Source organism: Natator depressus, chromosome 1, assembly GCF_965152275.1.
Source record: "Natator depressus isolate rNatDep1 chromosome 1, rNatDep2.hap1, whole genome shotgun sequence".
Lineage (NCBI taxonomy): Eukaryota > Metazoa > Chordata > Testudines > Cheloniidae > Natator > Natator depressus.
In genome coordinates this window covers 174,211,083-174,231,894 of record NC_134234.1, presented here as the reverse complement: position 1 = coordinate 174,231,894, position 20,812 = coordinate 174,211,083, and the positions used below count along the sequence as shown (strand labels likewise).

General features: G+C 40.3%; 1 protein-coding gene across 1 annotated transcript in view; it reads right to left on the bottom strand.

Annotated features, from left to right (window-relative positions):
* SAMSN1 (SAM domain, SH3 domain and nuclear localization signals 1) overlaps positions 1-20,346 on the bottom strand; it is a 114,503-nt gene extending 94,157 nt beyond the window's left edge. The window contains exons 1-2 of the mRNA XM_074946836.1: positions 20,253-20,346; positions 9,891-10,028 (exon numbers count right to left, since the gene is read on the bottom strand). Of these exons, the coding sequence (XP_074802937.1) occupies positions 9,891-10,028; positions 20,253-20,276 (162 nt within the window). The 5' untranslated portion in view covers positions 20,277-20,346. The remainder of the gene's footprint in view (positions 1-9,890; positions 10,029-20,252) is intronic.
* Positions 20,347-20,812: the final 466 nt, after the last annotated feature.

Below are 20,812 nucleotides of genomic sequence, written 5' to 3'. Positions count from 1 at the left end.
ATTTGTTGGTGTCTGCCGTTTACCACTGATAAGCCGCGTCATCTTGTAGACAGTTCCTTTTTTACCACGAGCAGCTGCACCCTCTGCTTGTGTTGACAGATTATCAATATAATGCCGTCTGTCTGCTCTCATAAGGCGTTTGACCTCCCGGTATGCCTTGCTATACCGCTCGTATTTGTCCTTTAGCTTCTGGGATTTTGTGTCTAAAACTTTTTTCTTCAGGGCTCGTCTGGTTTCTATGGTGTTCCATGTGCTGGGTGTAATCCACTCCTTCTTTCTCTTCTGCCTGAAGCTAGGCTTCACTGCTCTGTTTATAAATTGCTGTTACTTTGTCCCACTTCATCTGCATTCCCCTTCTCTTCATCAAGGTCTGCAAGTGCTTGAAACCTGTTCTTTAACTGCAGAACAAAGCCTTTCTCTATTTCAGGGGACTTTAGCTTGTCAATATCATAACATCTATGTCCCTTGTTTGGTGGACCCACACGTCTCAGTTTTAGCTTGATGGAGGCTGTCACAAGGTGGTGGTCACTGCCAACATCTGCACCCCTTCTCACTTTCACATCTGTCAGTGAGCGTCACCATTTGCCGTTGATTGTGATATGGTCAGTCTGGTTCTTAACTTATCTTAAAGTATGGTAGTGGTCTGAAAAAGACCATGTAAAAATTGCACCAACTTACTGAATAGACCTGTTTCTTGTCATGGCTGAGTCAGACTGGCTTACTTTAGGCACAAAAATAAATAATTATTGTTTGCACTGCAAAATCAATGCAGCTGTGGAAGGGAGCTGGATTCTCACCAGCATATGAGCAAGATTTCTGGCTATATTCTAATTGCAGAATCTTTGTTATTGGTGATATATGAGGCACAAAGAACATAACTTGATTTTCAGATTCCAGAGTTTGCAGGGTTGGCAATTAGAAACAGCATATTTTCACTTGCAAATGAAGCAAATACAATGTAGAAGTCTTTGAGAGAGCCTGTAGGAAACTGCGTGGTGTCACTTTTACAGTCCCTTTTCAAAACACAGTCACATTTAAAATCCCTACAAAAAAATTTGAAGATAAAAATTTGAGGCAGATATTATATTTTTATTTACTATATAAATTAAATCAGTATTATAAAAAAGCTGTAATGTGTATTCCTGTAAATGCAGAAATATTCATGGCTAGTAAGTACAATCCTCCCTGAGAGTATAGAACACTGCTGATGTATTTTGTACATAAATTCCTCGCACACATGACCTCAAAGCATTTTTTTATGAATAAAGCCCTTTCTTACATGCTTTCATTAAATAACTCTGAAAGGAGGACACTACAACCACTGAATTTTTAAAAAAGGGGGTTCCTCTGATGCTTACTAGTTAACAAATACCTGGCACAGCTTGATTCCTCTAGAGTTGTGATGAGAGTGGTGATCCGTTTAGGCAACTAGCTCTCTCCCTAATGCCTCTGAAATCCAATGCCAATTATAATATTGCAGATTAACGAAGGTATAATGATAAATTGTGATTTTTCTGGCAATAACTTTGAAAGACTGATAAGTTATTTGGCACTTTTCTGATATACTGGGCAGTCTATCATATCATGGTCAGTAGCTGACGAACGCGTGGAACTCTAGAGATTCTTGGCAATTGCAAGCTGACAGAAAATATATGAAAAAAGTCTTTGTGATGAAAACATTCTCAAAGGGCTTAAGAAATAAATCAGCTGATCAGGTATGACAGTAAGACACTAAGCTATAGAAGGTACTTGTAATACGGAACAACAGATTCATCACTAATAAGTAGGGCCCTACCAAATTCAAGGCCGTGAAAAATGCATCACGGATCCTGAAATCTGGTCTTTTGTGGGCTTTTACCCTATACTATACAGATTTCATGGGGGAAACCAGCATTTCTCAAATTGGGGGTTCTGACCCAAAACGGAGTTGCATGGGGATTGCAAGGTTATTTTAGGGGGGTTGCAGTATTGCCACCCTTACTTCTGTGCTGCCTTCAGAGCTGAATGGCTGGAGAGTGGTGGCTGTTGGCCAGACACCCAACTCTGAAGGCAGCGCCCTGCCACCAGCAGCACAGAAGTAAGAGTGGCACTACCATACCATGCCACTTCTGCGTTGCTGCTTTCAGAGCTGGGCTCCTGGCCAGCAGGTGCCGCTCTCCAGCTACCCAGCTCTGAAGGCAGCTTCGCCACCAGGAGCCGCACAGAAGTAAGGGTAGCAGTATCACAACCCCCCCTACAATAACATTGGAAACCCCCACAACTCCTTTTTCAGTCAGGACCCCTAGAATTACAACACTGTGAAATTTCACATTTAAATAGCTGAAATCATGAAATTTACCATTTTTAAAATCCCATGAGCATGAAATTGACCAAAGTGGGCTGTGAATTTGGTAGGGTCCTACTGATAAGATACCCAGTATGATCCCCTCCCATTTTAACCTCAGTTACCCATCAGTGGCCAGATACCATTTCTGAAAAAGAAACTCAGTAAGTGACATTCAGGCCCCCTTCACCTTTGCCATTCATACACATGCAAAATAACACTGAAACAACTTTTAGTTCTTCTTATTGCTGCAGCGCCCAGTGCTGTGCAGTCGGCGAAGAGAGCCACACAGTTAGCAGGCCATTCCCCTGACAAACGTACAGTTGAAAGACACAGCAGGTACAATGGAGCATAACACAATACAAAATGAGCACAGAACCATGTGGGAGCATTCTAGTCAGAATGCTTCACAGGCTGGGTAGGTCTTTAGAAGTTTGCGAAGGAAGCAAGCATCGGTATATGCCCCAACTCTTTCCCCTGAAACACCACGTATGTGGCTTCAATTAGCAGAGGAACTCCACAAGTTTTGCCACAACAGTTCCGTATCTGGGGCAGAATGTGGCAGCACAACTACAATCATAACACTTATTATGGCAGACAAGACTCCCACAAGAAAAGAATTAGGCAGTGTTTAAAAACGGCGGGGGGGGGGAGTTAACTGTTACAAGGTTCAGGTGACTTTTTAAATGTATTTAGCTTTATACAAAAGAGAAAAAATGGGCCCATCAAAGGCTCTAGGCACACCTGCCACAGATTACAAAAACAGAACCAGCAGAACACAATACTCCCCTCCATCTACAAAACTGATTCCTGTCTAATGCCCACCTTTGCAGCAAGCTGTGCAAATAGATGCATCTTGCAGTGTTCCCAGAGGGTCTGTTTCATACCGAAAGGGGAATCTTGTTCCACAGCTGAAGAGCCTCTCAGGGAGAATGCTCTACCACCAGCCCCCATCTTTTAAAGTGAAGGGCATCAAGATGGAGCTCTGCTTCTGGCCACAGCTGCAGCAGTATGGCAATGTACGGAGAGAGGTGGTCCCTCAAATAGAAACACTTTGACTCCAGGTCGTCTCTTTTTAAGAAGGTTCATGCAGTGATAACACATAATGTGGGCTCTGCTAGGCCCCAGTTCAGCATAGCACTTAAGCACATGCACAAGTCCCTCCCTATTCAGCAATGCAGTTAAGCATGTGCATTGCTGAATAAAGATGGACTCCTGAAACAAAGCACTAGAGAGGTAAAAATGCTCAGAAATTATCAAGCTTAGGGGAGCACCCCGTAGAATGGAACTGAGTGATGTAATTTAAAATGGGGGAGAAGTACAAATGGGCTCAGTTAATAATCTTAATGGCTGCATATAAATTGCAAGATGAGTAACTCACATGCTAGAAATAGCAAATAAGATTACCCATATCACATAGGCCTTAGCTGCATTTTTTCCACAGGCCTTACAGCTAAATCGTCATCACTAATCTCAGTTTCCATTTCCAGAGACTATTTTATAAATAACCATGTTGATTCTACAGCCAACACAGTGACACAGCATCCAGCCATTATTTTTAGTTAACTACTGAACTGAATATTCCTTAAGAAACAAAACAAAATAACCCCCACAACAATCTGTTTAAGTGTCTCATTAATACCTGGTGACCATGCAATTTTTTAACTGATTTAGCAGCATTTTTATCTATGCCGAATTTTAATGGGGTGAAACATAAGTGAATCAGCTCTAAAATATTCCATTTAGGGAAACTGAAATATGTGACAAGGGTAGGTGAGGGCTGAAATGGTGGATTATTCTGATTACCGTTGTGCATGGATTTTTGTGGAGAATCTATGCGTGTGCTGTAAAAACCCCACTAAGCAATGTGCACAATGTTTTGGTGCAATTTCTGCAGATTAAAATCTTGGATTTTCTAATGGACATGAACTGTAAATCCCATCTGTTTCTCTAGTCTGGCTCAGTCAAAAGTTTTATGTCAGGAAGATTGATTATTTTCATTTAGTCAAACAATGAAGACAGCCTGATTTAATCCCACCGAATCAAGGGGGAGGAGGGGAGAAAGAGAAGAAGGCAGAAGAGGTTCAACTGTCACACTATCCTTTAATTCTCACTCTTGTGCTTTTGTAATGTTTCAGTACAGAGTTTGATGTTGTGACTGTCTACCTAGTGGATAAGCTCTGTTAGGTGTCCTCATTACATTAAGAGTTCATATATCATACATGTTACAATGTTATAGGTGGGCACAAACCTATGAGGAAAAGTAATTTTAATTTTGAATTTGCTTTGCGAAGTCCAGCTACTAGAACATAAGTATCAGTATGACCAAAAACATTAGCATGGTTGTCACTAATTAGCACCATGGCTAACAGGCTCAGGTGAGGGGGGAAAGACTGAATGAACATGGAGACAGAAATATTATTACATTACAAGAATAATCATGTTTAAAGAGGGTTGTGTAACATGGTTGTGACCGAATTTTTTTTTCTCTTTTCCGTAGAGGCGAAAAATAAAATGCCAGAGCCGTCTTAAAGAACCATTTATTTGCAGACACTGGCAGATAAAGCCTCATCTAAAACTTGGTTCTCTTGTGTACATATTATTTTTGTTGGTCATGCGCATAAATCAACAATATTATACTCAGTTTATTAGAATCAGATTAATTAGATTCTTCTCTGGTTAGACTACAGCTATGTTTCACAATCACATTTAAACATTTTCTAGAGTAGATATGACCTTAGTGATAGAAGTGGTTCCATCTGGTCAAGGCTGAAGTACATGGACAGGGTAGACAGGGGAAGCTTGCATTCTTGCCTTTGCTGTATTCCATAATGTCAATTGATTTCTATGCCTTTTTCAGATAAAAGGTTTCTATTCTGTGCGCATCTGTTTTGGGCATACACAGAGGATTTCAGTCTCCAGGGATCTGTTTTCACTTATATTCAGTGGTAATGTTATCTGATAGCAGTGTTTCTCAACCAATGGGGCATTGAAAATGTTTTTCCAATCTAAAGCAAAGAAAATTTCGATCCCCTCTTCCCCGCATACACCCTTACTCTTCAAGAACAAGTATTCTCCATCAACTTCTCAAAACACATGTAGGTTATGTTTCTGCTTATTGTTATCTTTGATACATTTTTTATTCTGACTTATATAGAAAACATAAGAAGGTCAAAAAAAGAGTTTACCTCGAATAAGGGGTTGCCAACCTGAAAATGTTGAGGAAACACTGTCCTATACAATATAAATTAATAATAGTGGAAGGACATTGGGTATTGGGAATAAAAACAGACCTTCATAACTATATTATTTTCATAGGCAGACTCCATGGACAGGATCCTATAATATTCAAAAGGTGTTATTACTCTCAAACACCACACGTGTTGCATTCAGAGGCCAAAAGTGGAAACTTAATTGTAATATCTGGATGCTCAGCATTTTACCTCACGGGTATGCTTCTTCTGGACATGTGCACAGAGCACCCAAATAGCTAACTTAGGGTCCAATCCTGTGAGAAGTTGAGTTCCTTTAACTGCTTTCATTTCATGGGAGCTCCGTACCTCAAAAGATCAGGTCCTTCATAATCTGTATGGCATTTCTATATGAATATATACATATTACTACAGGCGTGCTGTCTAATGAATCTCCTGGGAAGATAAATGAAATCACAAGAACAGTGAAAGAAACACTTTGGGTCAAATTCAGCAGAACTGCCAGAGGGATGTGTAAATTATACCTCCTTGTGCCTGCCAAGCCCCGTTCACCTCAAAGGTAATTCACCTGTGATGGTGCGGATACCACTACTACGTTCCATTCAGCAGGAGTAGAAGCAGCTTTAATTTGCGTCAGGGCTCCACAGGAGCTCTGCCAACAGGAGGAATTGCAAAAACGCACTTCTTAGTGCTCTGGCCACTCCATCTGTCAAACCAGCACTATCCTTTGTACAGAGAGTACTGATCCCTTATACCCCTCCACCAGCATAAGTAAATCTGCTTTGCAGTGTCATCACCCAGTAGATTTTTGGCCACAAGGTACTTATGCAAAGGTTTATGCTGGCATAAACCCTAAATGAAAGCAGCACTCTCCCTCCTTGCACACAAGCGGGTCTGACTTCTCTTTATTCTTTGAGTGGATTTTCTAAACACAATTTATTTTGCAAAGCCACAGATAGATAGTGTTTATGATTGGGAGAGCATTGTTAGGCAGGAAAGGAGAGATTACCAAAACACATTAATACTAAGTAGAAATGTTTGTCATAGCCCTGATGATATATTGTACCAATAATGCACCAACCTTGAAGGATTAAAAAAGGCAACATATTATTTGGGAAAGAAAAAAAATCCAAACAATTTATTTAGTGTGTTTACATTTCAAGGACTCCTTTTTAAAGCAGAAATGTAAAGGCTTTTCTCAATTGCCATAGGTTATAAAAACACATGCAAGTCTACTTTTACTCTTAAAAAAAGGCACTTTATAAGAAACAAAGAGCAGCGGAAAGAATGACAGCATATTCACCAGTGCCAGGCTTCACTGATATGGAAAGTCTGGATAAACCTAAGCCTCCCTTTGCAAAGCAAAATTCCTCTGTACAGTTAAGTTCCACCCATCTTCTGCATTACAGTCCCTAGCAAGGAATGTACTCCCAAATTTTAACAAGATGGTCACTGAAAAATTGCTGCCTTTCTCAATGATACCTGTGGCATTACCTAGGTGTCCCCTCCCGCACAAACACCAAAACACCCCATCTGTTTCTATGGCTTCTGCTTGCAGCCATGCTTCCTGTGCCTTCCTTTACCTTTCCTGTTAGCTAATCCCTTCATGCCTTCTTTCCTCACCTTTCCTGCCCTAAATACTAAATTCGTACAAATATAATCAAAATATCCAAACCTCTAAAATCCACCCCCAAATTATTTAAAAAATAATCATGAGCTATACTTGGCACTTGCAAACAATCCCTCTTGTTCGCTCTGTTGATGTGTTATGTCCTTCTCCAACCCTTTGTTTTGTGTTTTTAACCCACGAGGCAGTGACTGTCTCTTACTTTAGCTTTGTACAGTGCCTAGCACTATCAAACCCAAAACTTGGTTAGGCCTCTGGGCACTACTGGAATACAAACAACAACAAGCTGCATCATCTCACAGCCTCTGATGGTCGAGTGGTTGGTTGTACAGGAAGCATGATGACTTGTTGGTAGACTGGATAGTCAATTAGGGAATGGTTCCTCTGAGTCATTATGTGGTTAAATCTTCTTTGACTGCTGCTGGCATCCCCTAGCTGGAGTGGGATGGGGTGACTCTCAGCTGGTCAGGTGGGAAAACAGGACTAAGGCTACAAGTGGCCTGTGGCCCTTATAATGATTAAAAAGGTATTGAGTCATGGATTTTATCAGTAAACAACCTCCTTCTGCATTTTCTGGTGTTGACCCTCTGTGAAATTGGAGCCATTCTGCCTTCACATAATCACCAGGTGCAATGCAAATGTCTTTGGAAGAAGCCAGGATGAAGGGAGAAAAGTACCACTAATTCATTTTAATTAGAAGAGAGTCTGGGCTGAGATTGATAACAAGAAAGAAGAGAAGAAGAATGGAAGATGGATCCAGGTGAGTGGGGGTGGAGAAGACTGCCTACTGCAATGTTAACCTTAGGTCCACAGACTAAGTCTGGCCAATCTGTCTCCACAATTCGTACATCACTGCTAACCTCAGGCCCAGTCCTGCAAATTTCCATGCTAATCCCACTGTCAAATGGTAGGTAGGATACATGCAGGATTAACTCTTTGCGGGATCATGTCCCTTGTTTGGCTACCCTTTGTTGTGACTTCAATCTTGGCCACACACAGTTGCACAGTGACCTGAATTTCAAGAGGCAGCTGAAATATATTCATATTAATGTCATGCACAGTTTGAAAATAACATCTGTTGATTCATACTGGACACAGTCAACATATTTTATTTTAATCTTACAGCCAAGCATTGTGCAAATAGTTTACTGCATGTGCGCTTATTGGAGAAATAATCCAGGTCTGGTAATAGATTTGGTGGCTTTGCTGAATTTCAGAAAGCCTCTGGTTACAGTCACCCTGATTTTATTCATAATAAATATATAGCAACAGTTTACATTTACCTCATGTCTTTCATCCCTAGAGTACCCAAGAATGCTTTACTAACTAGTCAACCTGTCCAAAATGGAGCTACCTTTGGGGTGGAGAGAAACAACTACTCTATCCACAACGCAAGAGTGGGAATATTAACCTGATTCTTTCCTACGCTTAACTATAAAAATCACTAATCTTAAACAAAGAGAACCTGAATTTTTTTCCACTCTGTTCTATTTTCTGTCTTCCGATTCACAGCATTAATAAATGCAGCTATTTTAGAAGGCACATCTTTCATAAGGCACGTAAATAGTGAGCCTAATTCCAACTTTGTTATTATTATCTCTCTCCTCTCTGCTATGCCAAAGTCTTAGTTTGTATTAGTTTTCACTTGTTATTTATACCTCATGCTAATTTGCAATCCCAAAAGACTTCCTTAACATACCAACATTTCTGACTTTGCAAATCAATGTACCATACGTAAAGCTGGTTGAGAAATTATTTCCCCCCTACAAAAATTTCAACTTTTTTTTCCGTTTTTGCTCAATTTTTTCTTCAGGTTTATTATTTATTTATTTTTTAGGGTTTTGGAAAACCTGGAAGATGCTGATGAAAACAGATTGTGTGTGTGTCTGAAAATCTCCATTAAGTCATTTTCCATTGACTTTTTAATGGAAATTTTGTGGCCAACGCTAACCATGTGATTCTTATATTGAAATCCAAATACTGCTGCAGTCTGTTCCCTAGTTCACTGCTGATCTGTGCTTTTGGAAATACACAGTAGAAAACTCAAAGATTCTAGCAAACTTCTCACATGTGATCTTTTTATGAATCCATACTCATTCCAATGTACATATCTTAATATGCTGTATGTTAGAAATATAGCCTTGTTAATGGGTTAATATTTGCTTTTTTCCTCCTTTAGCATCCTTTTAGGGAATCCTTTTTTGTTCAACTTGCTGCTCTCCATTTTAATTATACAGTGAACCCTTTCATTTTACCATATAGTTCCTTCCCCACCTTTAAGTATTTTTACTACTAAATGGGAATCACATACTTTGCCCATAAAATAATTTTTCCATAGACCCCTCTCAATCTCTCTTCTTATATGGTTTTAGTCTGTGGTTATATTGTATGTCCTTCTATATAATGGATATTTAATTATAAAGGGCTCATTGACATCCATGGAAGAACTCCCATTGACTTCAATGGATTTGGATCAGGTCCAAAGTGCTACAGAGCCCAGGACCTGTTTTTAGGGTCCTATTTGTAAGACTGGACAGCACTCATTTCATCTATCTCACAAGCATGAAGGTCTGAGAAAAACCTTAGTAGGATGTTGGTAGGTTCCAAGGAGTGTAGATATTTAAAATCTGAGGCTGAGACAACAACGCTGGCTCTGTTGGAAAGCTTAGACAAGAAAAATAATGGTTTGGAGGAAAGTGCATGGGGTACGTCACTTATTTTCACTCACCAAAGACAGAGATCTGTCTGGAGGTCCACATTTCACATAGGTGCTCAGTGGAGTGCTAGCTCTGCTGCTAATGCTAATGGTCTCATTGGGGTCTTGGCGCTCTTGGACTGGTTCATACAAGCTGTCCATGGAGCCTTCCTGAAATACAGAGATGCACATATCATCAGCTGTGCATTTATACACATGCACTCAGAAAAAGAAAGCCAGAAGCTTTTATGATGGATAAAATACAGTGAAAGCACAGAGCTTCTCCAGGGTGAACACCATCTTTCAAAACTTCCATTACTTTTTTTTTTGTGGCATATATAAACAAATTTAAAATAAATGATGTCTGGATGCTGGAATTTGCTTCCCAGATCATGACACCGAGGAAACTGAATACCAGGTTCCATAGCTGGAAATGAAGCAAAGGGTTGAGCAGAAATTCCCATTTTAAAAGGATCAATAACCATTATACTGAATTGTAAAAAAGCAAAGATTTCTCTTTCATTTGTCAGAAAAGAGCGGTGAACAAAGACAAAGGGAAGGGGATTCTGATATAGGCCTTTACTGAAGAAGGCTAAGTGCTTTCCTTAAAGGGAAAAATAAAATGTATTGCCAGGCCCAAGCATTCAACATAAAAACAGCCATACTGGGTCAGACCAAACCTCCATCTAGCCCAGTATGCTGTCTTCTCACAGTGTCCAATGCCAAGTGCCCCAGAGGGAATGAACAGACCAGGTAATCACCAAGTGATCCATCCACTGTCACCATTCCCAGCTTCTGGCAAACAGAGGCTAGGGACACCATCCCTGCCCATCCTGGCTCATAGCCATTGATGGACCTATCATCCATGAACTTATCTAGTTCTTTTTTGAACCCTGTTATAGTCTTGGCCTTCACAACATCCTCCGGCAAAGAGTTCCACAGGTTGACTATACTTTGTGTGAAGAAATACTTCCTTTTGTTTGTTTTAAACCTGCTGCCTATTAATTTCATTTGGTGACCCCTAGTTCTTGTGTTATGAGTAGGAGTAAATAACACTTCATTATTACTTTCTCCACACCAATCATGATTTTATAGTGGTCTATCATATCCCCCCCCCCACCACCAACCCCGTTAGTCGTGTCTTTTCCGAGCTGAAAAGTCTCAATCTTCTTAATCTCTCCTCATATGGAAGCTGTTCCATACCCCTAATAATTTTTGTTGCCCTTTTCTGTACCTTGCAAACCCCAAGCATTCAACAATCATAGGTCAGACCCCCAGAAAACCATGAGGTTGGCTTAAAAACCGTAAGATTTTTTTAAAAAAAATATATTTGCATCCTGACTTTTGAGCCTTTAGATTTCACATTTTCAAGCTTATTTCTGAAACTATCAAGGCTAGACACATTTTTGGTTTTGAATATAAATTTAGATTGTCACAAAATCCCATGATACCAGGATGTAGAGCTTTAAGATAAACATCCAATAGTTGAGAGTCAACAACAAAATTGTAAGAGTTGGCAAAACCAAATACTGCTCTCGCTCTTAAGAATGTGAACTCTGTTCCTTTGAGTAAGTACTGCAAGGTTTCATACACACACAATGAAGATGAAAATTGCCAACAGATGTATCTGTGATTATTCAGTCACAATCAAATGATCAAAAAATGAACTTTCAACAGTAAGCCAAACCTAACAAGATAAAAACAACAACAGTATGTAGCTATCCTCACATCCCTTTACGCATATGAAGGTCTGAAACATAAGTCTTCTGCTTCCACAGTCCAATGGTCAGATTTCCCAGTGTACTCCAAAGCAAGGCAGTTAGCTATGTCTCAATGGCATGTTATTGTTCTAGATATAACCAAATATTGTTACAAATGGCTGTCCACTTCATTGAAAATAAAATTAAAGTCTTCACATTTTCAACAATGCATATTTTTGTCTTAACAGAACAATAGGCCTCCAGTCCGGAAATTACACTTGACCTCCTTATGGACAACACCTTTTTTCAGAAGTTAAAAATGACCTATGACTATTGCAAGTTCAATGCTATGAGGATCATAGTATATTCATTGTTCTTGTTCACTGGCTTGTTCTTGCCAGGGATTCTTGGCAGGGATCTTCTCTCTATCAGAGTGGGCTAGCCCTCTTTTTCATCAATCTCCAGTTTCTCTGATAGCAATTACTAACACACTTTTTTACAGTAGACCTGTTTTTACATCATTCTGATTTTGTTTCAGATAAGACGTTGTGAAATTGCTGCCTTCAATGCAATTATTCCATCTGCCATCTCTCTGTGTTCTTTTTTTTTTTCCATAGACTTTTAGGCATCTAGACATTCTAACAATCAACCCTTCAGTGCTTTGTCATTCTAGTGGTGGGCAATCTAGTCTTTCCCTGCTCAGAAGTTAAGGTGACCTGCACTGGTGCCTCCTGAGGTTGCTTTCATTTATTCCTTCTAAACATTTTGAGCAAGTTGAGACATCCTTGGATCTCTACTATGTAGTGTAGTTGTAGCTGTGTTGGTCCCAGGAGACTAAAGAGACAAGGTGGGTGAGGTAATATCTCTCATTGGATCAACTTCTGTTGGTGAGAGAGAGTCAGGCTTTCGAGCCACTGAGGATATGTCTACACAGCAAAGCAAAGGCTTGCAGCGCTTGGGCTGTGGGGCTGTTTCATTGCTGTGTAGACTTCCAAGCTCAGCCTGGGGCCCAGACTCTGGGACCCTCCTACCTTGTAGGTTCCTATAGCCTGGGCTCCAGCCCAAGCCCAGAAGTCTACCCAGCAATGAAACAGCCCTGCAGCTCAAGCCCCATCATCCCAAGTCAGGGGTTCTCAAACTGGGGTGCGCGACCGTCAGGGTGTCGCAAGGTTATTACCTGGGGGATCGCAAGCTGTCAGCCTCAAACCCTAAGCCCTGCTTCGCCTCCACTATTTATAATAGTGTTAAATAGAAAAAAAATTGTTTTTAATTTATGGCCGGGTGGGGGGAGTAGCACTCGTAGTTTGCTGTGTGAAAGGGGTCACCAATACAAAAGTTTGAGAACCACTGCTGTACAGACATACCCATGGAGCTCTTTTTCAGGTCTGGGAAAAGTACTCCGATAATCACAGCAAAATGCAAGGCAGAAGAGATTGTTTAGCATAAATATTTAGCACATATTGCAAGGGACCATTCAAGGCAGAGTGGCCTGTTAACATTTCTGCAGTCATAAGACAAAAAAAGAAGGGGGTTAGTGGGTTACAGATTGTTGTAATTAAGCCATAAATCCAGCGTCTAAGTTCAGGACATGATTGTTAGTGTCTAGCAGAGTAATGAATTTTGCTGTGATACTGGGAGTATCTTTCCCTGTGTAGTTTGAAAGCTTGTCTCTGTCACCAACAGAAGTTGGTCCGATAAGAGATATTACCTCACCCACCTTGGATCTCCAGGTCAGTTGTGGCCTGTTGTGGTCTACAGCAGCAGTTATTATAGAGAACTCTTCCAGGAAGGCAAGTCGGGAGTGGTGCACACACTGAAGGTGAGCTCTGGTTTTTCATAGGGCTGTATTCAATCCTCCTGTCTCCTCTGCACTGCAGCCATAGTGAAATGTTACATTTCACAGTCAAAACTATGTATAGTCATAACAGTAGTCAGACACAAGGTCCTTTCTGAAAACACGTTGCCTCACAGTGGCTACATAGGATTATTCCTGTACAATTTTCCTAGGGCTTCGTTTCTGTCACCCTTACTTATGTTGAGTAGAAATTTAGTCCATGAATTGTCCCACTGATTTGAATTAATCAAGGAATAAATTGACTAAGGGTAGTAGAATTTGGCCCCTAATAACTAATTCATAGTTTTAACACCAATATTATGAAATAAACTTGGATATTACTATACCGCAGCATTTATTCTTCTGGTACAAAAGGAAGGTTCAGGACCAGCCTTGGGGTGGTTGACGTAAGCAACAACCCAGGGCACCGTGGTCAGGAGGGTGCGCCATCAGGAGTGTGTCACAATAACAGCCCCCTGCCCGGCTCCACCCCCCAAGTCCTGTTCACCTCAGAGCCATGGTCCACCTCCACTCCCTGCTCTGCCTGCACCTCCGATCCACCTCTTGGCCCACACCGCCCCCAGCTCCGTCCCCAGACAAACGCCACCCCCAGCCTCACCCAGGGTGCCATTTGAGGTAAGACCAGCCCTGGGAAGGTTATTTGAAGCCATACTGCTAATGTTTAGAAGCTTTACAGATTGGAACTAGAAAGCATGTTGAGCCTTAGGTAAAGTCTGCCTGGGATTAGAAGAACCATTTTATTGGCTGGTAATACAGCAGTTCAAAGCCAAGTGAATTATTCTTTGCATCCACATAGGTCAGAAGTACTGTGCTTATCTACTGAACATTAATAGCCTCATGCCAATACATCCTTGAAAAGGAAAGCTAAAAGTTAAGGGAGCATCTTTTAAACATTTAAATACTTGGTTATCTTTATGTTTTACATAGTATTCTATTCCAGGAACTAATGAGTTAATAAATTCTGGGAATGTAGCACACGGCTTAAGTAGAACAACATGTGCTTGCTACATTCCTAAAAGCTAGTAGTGGGCTTAAAGGGCAAATGAGTTCACCTGAGCTTGTCCCTTGCTAGCATAAGAACTGTTTTGTCTGTATAACAGGGCTGGGTTTTCTAAGCAGGAGCTGACTGCACACTGGTTAGATTGCAGTATAGTTTTTTAAAAGTCCATACTAAAAGGAAAATGAACTCTTCTGGGGTTAAGGAAATCTGATTCTGGAATACACAGAAATCATTCACACTCTGCTTGTATTAAAATAAATGATTTTTAAAAGTGTCTATTTCAGAAAGAAACAGTTTTTCCTCTCTAAACCACAGTAATTCTAATAGAGCCTGAAAATTTGAGGTTAGAACATCTGGCATGATACAAACTGCCACTGGAATAAGGACCCTGCAAGGCATACAACCCAGCTAAGACTAGGATGTGACCAGCCCTGTGAGCACACAAGGTGAGGAAAAGCAGGCAAGGATTCTATCTGCTCGCACCCCAAACCCTATATACAAACATTTCATGATGTGTCATTATAAGGATATGTGTAATTTTTCTTTCAATAATCTGTAGCGGGAAGCCAGTGAGGAGGAGAGGGGAAGATTCTAGACAGAATCTGTAGTGATGCAGACAAAGGCTGAGTAGCTTTAGAGATAACACTGTTTTCCTTAGTCTAGGTGATGTTCTGCCAGGTGTCATTAGCAGTACTAAGGGCCAGGTTCAATGCTGTATAAAGATGCTTTCTAAAATAAAGTGATTGGCTCAAGCCCCCACCTAAATCTTATCCGCTCCCAGGATAAATTTTAACCCCCTTGGTTACTTTTGGATGTGGTTCTTCCCACTCACAAGCACCTGGGCAGCCTTGGGTACATGAAGCTGCCAATTGTTTTTATTTAGGAAAACAAGATAAGCATCTGTTTACACAGTAAAAGGAAATTACAAGGGGCATGGCCAATCCCATGGCTTCCTTTACATGCCTTGTTCAGAACCCAGAGGTCTTATGCAGAACATAATCCTCACTCACACACAAATCTGTATGGTCTCAGTTGGAGGTCAAGTGGGCATCAGGAGGTAACTCTCCTCACTGTCTACTCCAGTCCAAGTCCACAGCACTGGGCTCCACTTTGATCTAGGGCTTCCAGATCTGGTTCCAAAAAGTCATCTCCAGGCTCTGTTATGCCTCTCTCCAGGTTCAGCAAAATCAGCTCCATCAGTTCTACGACAGACTTATCAGGATCCAAAGCGTTAACTTCACTATCTCAGCTGCTAATAGGTCCAGTCCCACAGAATCAATTCCAAACAGGGTCTAGAATTTCTAGAATCCAAGAGCCTTATTAGAATCCAAGTTAGGGCCTTACTAGAATCCAAGTAAGGACCTACTCCTTTTGCTGAATTTGAGCTCACAACCTAATTAGAGTTCACTACTGGTCAGTTCAGGGTGACCAACTTTCTCCGGGCTATAACCTGTCAAATTTCTCCCCTCTTTCATAAAGACATTTATATGCACCATTTAATATCACTTCCAAAAAACAGAACACAAACCAACTCCAAATAACATAAAACTCTGTGCAGAGTTGCACTGGGGAGAAATTCTTATATGTCCATTAAACCTGTCATAGCCAGCATTTCTCATTTCTCCTATGGGGGGGCAGAGAGATTTACTGAGCCTTCTAGCTCTGGGGTTTACATCAAGAAAGATCCTTGTTCAGTATCAGGAGTGACATTTTCTGTGATTCTTTACTATTCACACGACACCCATCACCACAGTATGGGCGGATGCAACAACAACAACAACAAAAGTGTCCAGCAGGACTGTCCATTCGTTGTCCAACTCTTGGTTTAATCATAGGCTCCTGTGCAGTGGCTGGCCAAAATTCAACTAATGAGAACAAGGAGTGAATGAGAAGGACAATGCACTGAAGGACAACAAACTATTCCAGTCTGCTGGAGAAGTCCCTTTGACTCTTTCAAGGGGTTCTACCATGCAGAAAGAAGTGTTTTTAAATTCAACTCATTTCTAAACACATCACAATATTAACGTAGGCATTTACATGTTTAGGGCATTTCTGTTACCCATAAACTCTCTTACTTTACTGTACTGAAGCTTTACCTAATTTAATTAGCAGCATATTAGTCGCATCACTTTATAATGGTAATATTCATTTTCACTTTGTCTATCATATAGGAACCTTGGTCTGTTTGCAAAACGTTTCAGATTATAAAATGATGAACAAATGCAATAATTTGGATATGATGTTATCAGCCTTCTGCCTCTCCAAATCAAAGTGTGATATAATATGCAAAACTAGTTCTATGTTTCTGAAAAATCACCAAGATGATTAAACTGCCCCACTGTATTTAACTTTAGGTTTCACCAGCAAAACTTACTGCTAACTGGCTACCATACGGAACATAGAGGCAGACAGGTAAGCGATCTGATTTGGCTTAAATTCTCAGTGCAGTGCCTAGCCTGAATAGCTCGCCTGGCCATGCCTGTGGATGGGAGGGCAGGCTGCAGAACTAGTCTGCAGCTGCCATGGCAGCCCTAATGTGTGCCCTCCACACCAGGGTTAGGGAGAGGAAGATTAGCTGATCCTCTTGACACTTCCCTGCCCATTAACTCCTGCTGCTGTCTGTGACATAAAGGATGTATTTCAGAGGAGCAGCCGTGTTGGCCTGTATCCGCAAAAAGAAAAGGAGGACTTGTGGCACCTTAGAGACTAACCAATTTATTTGAGCATAAGCTTTCATGAGCTACAGCTCACTTCATCGGATGCATTCAGTGGAAAATACAGTGGGGAGATTTATATACATAGAGAACATGAAACAATGGGTGTTACCATACACACTGTAACCAGAGTGATCACTTAAGGTGAGCTATTACCAGCAGGAGAGAAAAAAAAAACTTTTGTAGTCATAATCAAGGTGGGCCATTTACAGCAGTTGACAGGAACATGTGAGGAACAGTAGGGGGGGAAATAAACACGGGGAAATAGTTTTACATTGTGTAATGACCCATCCACTCCCAGTCTTTATTCAAGCTGAAAGTAATGGTGTCCAGTTTGCAAATTAATTCCGATTCAGCAGTCTCTCGTTGGGTCTGTTTTTGAAGGTTTTTTTTTTTTTTTTTTTTTGAAGAATTGCGACTTTTAGGTCTGTAATTGAGTGACCAGAGAGATTGAAGTGTTCTCCGACTGATTTTTGAATGTTATAATTCTTGACGTCTGATTTGTGTCTATTTATTCTTTTACCTAGAGACTGTCTGGTTTGGCCAATGTACATGGCAGAGGGGCATTGCTGGCACATATCACATTGGTAGATGTGCAGGTGAACGATCGAGGGTTAGTATGCTGTGGGTTAGTATGCTGTTCAGAGGTGGCCCCTTGTGGCATGTAGTAGTTTAGATCCTTCTAATTAGGCCCTACGATGGTGCCCCCTGAATAGATATGTGGACACAGTTGGCAACGGGCTTTGTTGCAAAGACAAAACCTCCCAAAGTCTAACTATTCCTCAACTTTGCAGGATCCTGTGATTTATTAGGTGAGCTACCAAAATTAATTTTTCTGACATCAGAGCTTTCTCCCATTGATATGGAAGTAGTGCCTCCTGTTACCCTCTAAAACTGTGAGTTCATGGGGAGAGGGAAGGCAGCTATTGATTGGAATTATTCCCACCCTTTCCACCAGTGCCCAGTTTGCCAGAAGCTTGACCACTTAGATGAGGTTTTTTTTTTTAAACAAAGCTTTGGAAGTCACCAATCTGTACAACATCAGAATCTGTCAACCCTCCATTTTTTTAAAAAAAGCATTTTTTGCTATTCTAGCACAAAAAAACCCAACAAACCAACAAATCTGAAAAGAGGGAGCACCTTTGTGAAATGCTGTACAAATTCCACATTATGACATACATCTTGTGGTGATGCAGCAAGATGCTTCTTCAGTTTTTAAAAGGAACATTAAAAAAACCCATCCAATCTATTCTTTAATCATATTTTCCCCTTGACTCATGAGAGAAAACTTGTCTCTTCCTGACAACTTAACCCCATTTGCCACTGCCCTTTTCTTTCTACAATTGCCACACTGCCATATTCCATTTCAAAACTCAGTTGAATGCTGGGGTATAAGTGGTGAAGCAGACATATTTGTACCAATAACCCACTTTCAAGACAGACAATCCCATTTTAGCAAAGAATTGCACTTCATCAGACAAGTAGGGATGAGTGCACATGGACCTGGTTTTTATGAAGTGGCATATCTGGATTAGTGACCAATAAATTGTCTGAATGCAGTTTTTGATATGATCAAAGATGTTTTGCCAACTATTCAAAGGATTATCTCAGTATTCAGAATAGCTCATATAGAGACCCTGCAAAGAATGTAGATTAACTTCTTAGAATCAAACTTTAAACGAGATGAACTATTTCATAAAGAAGCTGTAGCAACACTGACTTTCACACATAAGAAGGCTATATTGCATTTTCTGTTTCAGTCACAATGAGAGCAGCACTAGTTGGGGAAGTCATTTTAATTGGGGGAAAAACTGGGTCTCCCACTCTTTACCCACACAGTCCCATCTTTTTGGCTGTGCACCTGTTTTACATCTGACAACAACACACGGTAGTCTAGTTTCTTAACAGCTGGACTTCATCAAACGCAAGCTACTGCTCTAATGTAACGATAAAAGACTGGTGTAACTGTGCCAGTTACAGTCCTAGATAATGCCACAAATTCAAGCTTCTTTGATGGCCAAACTGCCATTTTGCACATACATTTAGGTGTTAACTTTGACCAACAGAAAAGTTATTCATATTAAACTGGGACCAAAAGCATCACTGGGTTCTGACAGAGTTATTACTGTTCATTGAGGGGGCTCTGGGAAGAAAAGCCCTGAAAATCTGCTGCATTTTATTTTCAAGATCCCAAAGCAGAAATAAATCCTTAAACTGAACAATGCTGGGCATTCTGCAGTGAAGTAGCTTTAACAAAAAGGAACCACAATTTACACAAATGGAACCATTAATGCTTGTACTATAAGCACCACATGCACTTTAAAATATTTTTTCTTTCTTTCTGTGCCTACACTAAAATATTTGGAAAGGAGAAGACAAACTGGTAGACAGGTGTAGTGTACTATAGAAATATAGCAAATATACAAATTTGTCACTATTAATATACAGTCTTGGCGCTGGAAGATAAACCATTGAAAAGAGAAGGAGTCTCCATAGATTTTGCAAATCTGATTCTACCTGTTAACTCTGACCAGTTCTCCTCAGGCATGAGAGGGGGGGAAAGGACTTAAATCAACTTCTATATCCTTGAGTGAACGCAGCCATATGACTAATTTAGTGCCTCTGATTGTGCACTGACAATGCTCTGCTAATGGGAAACATGCTAGAAAAAGTTTTGTGGTACTTCATAAGCAAGAAAATATGGGTCTCAGTATCCTTGAAGCATCTCAGAAACAACAGAATAAATTACAGCATTAATTTATTTTGTAATTGAGATACAAATAGGAAACATCCAAAGTTTTTTGGAGTCAAATTTGCCACATGTAATAGTTCAGTTTCTAAACTGCAAAGTTTCACATATATCATAGGCAGCACGCAGTGTGTCCTCGAAAGCTCCCAAATGTCTACTTTTATTTACTTTACATTTTATTTTAATTGAATCATATTTCCCTATCTTCAGCTTTTTATACACACATACCTAAGTGGGCTTTTTGTATGATACATGCAATGTACAGTGCTCTACGCAATAACTTTAATCTCTGTCCTTGTTCTGATCATGTGTCGGTTCAGTTTACAAAACCAGTAATATGGTAACAAATAATAGATATAAAATGCAAGTAGACTTACCAATGAAAAACAGAAAAGATTCATTTTGATATGATGCTCAACTCCAGCACTCCAAAATTCTGTTTCAAGGAATTCCAGACGCACAATGCTCCTTCTTATCCTCCCAGCTGTTTGTACATTTCACCCTGGAGATTACAGCAAGATAAAATCCCCTGCAATAATCCACTGGATTCAGATCCCATTATCAAATGAGACAGGCTTGCCTGCACACACTGTTCCCAAATTAATGAACAATGTTTACCAACAAAACAAAAGCATGGCATGACTGATTATGATGGACTAGGAAAATACAGTCTTTTACAGGTTGTTGTTACCATCTAGTTTATCATCATAGTGGAAATAAAGCTTCTTCTGTCTAAAAGCAGTAGAATACATGAAGAACTCAAAGGCAAGCATGCTGGATTTACTTCATTTATTTGACAAGTATACAACAAGAGAGACAAGGTGGATGACGTAATATGTGAAGAAGAGCTCTGTGTAAGCTCAAAAGCTTGTCTCTTTCACCAACAGAAGTTGGTCCAATAAAGGATATTACCTCACCCACCTTGTCTCTCTAATAT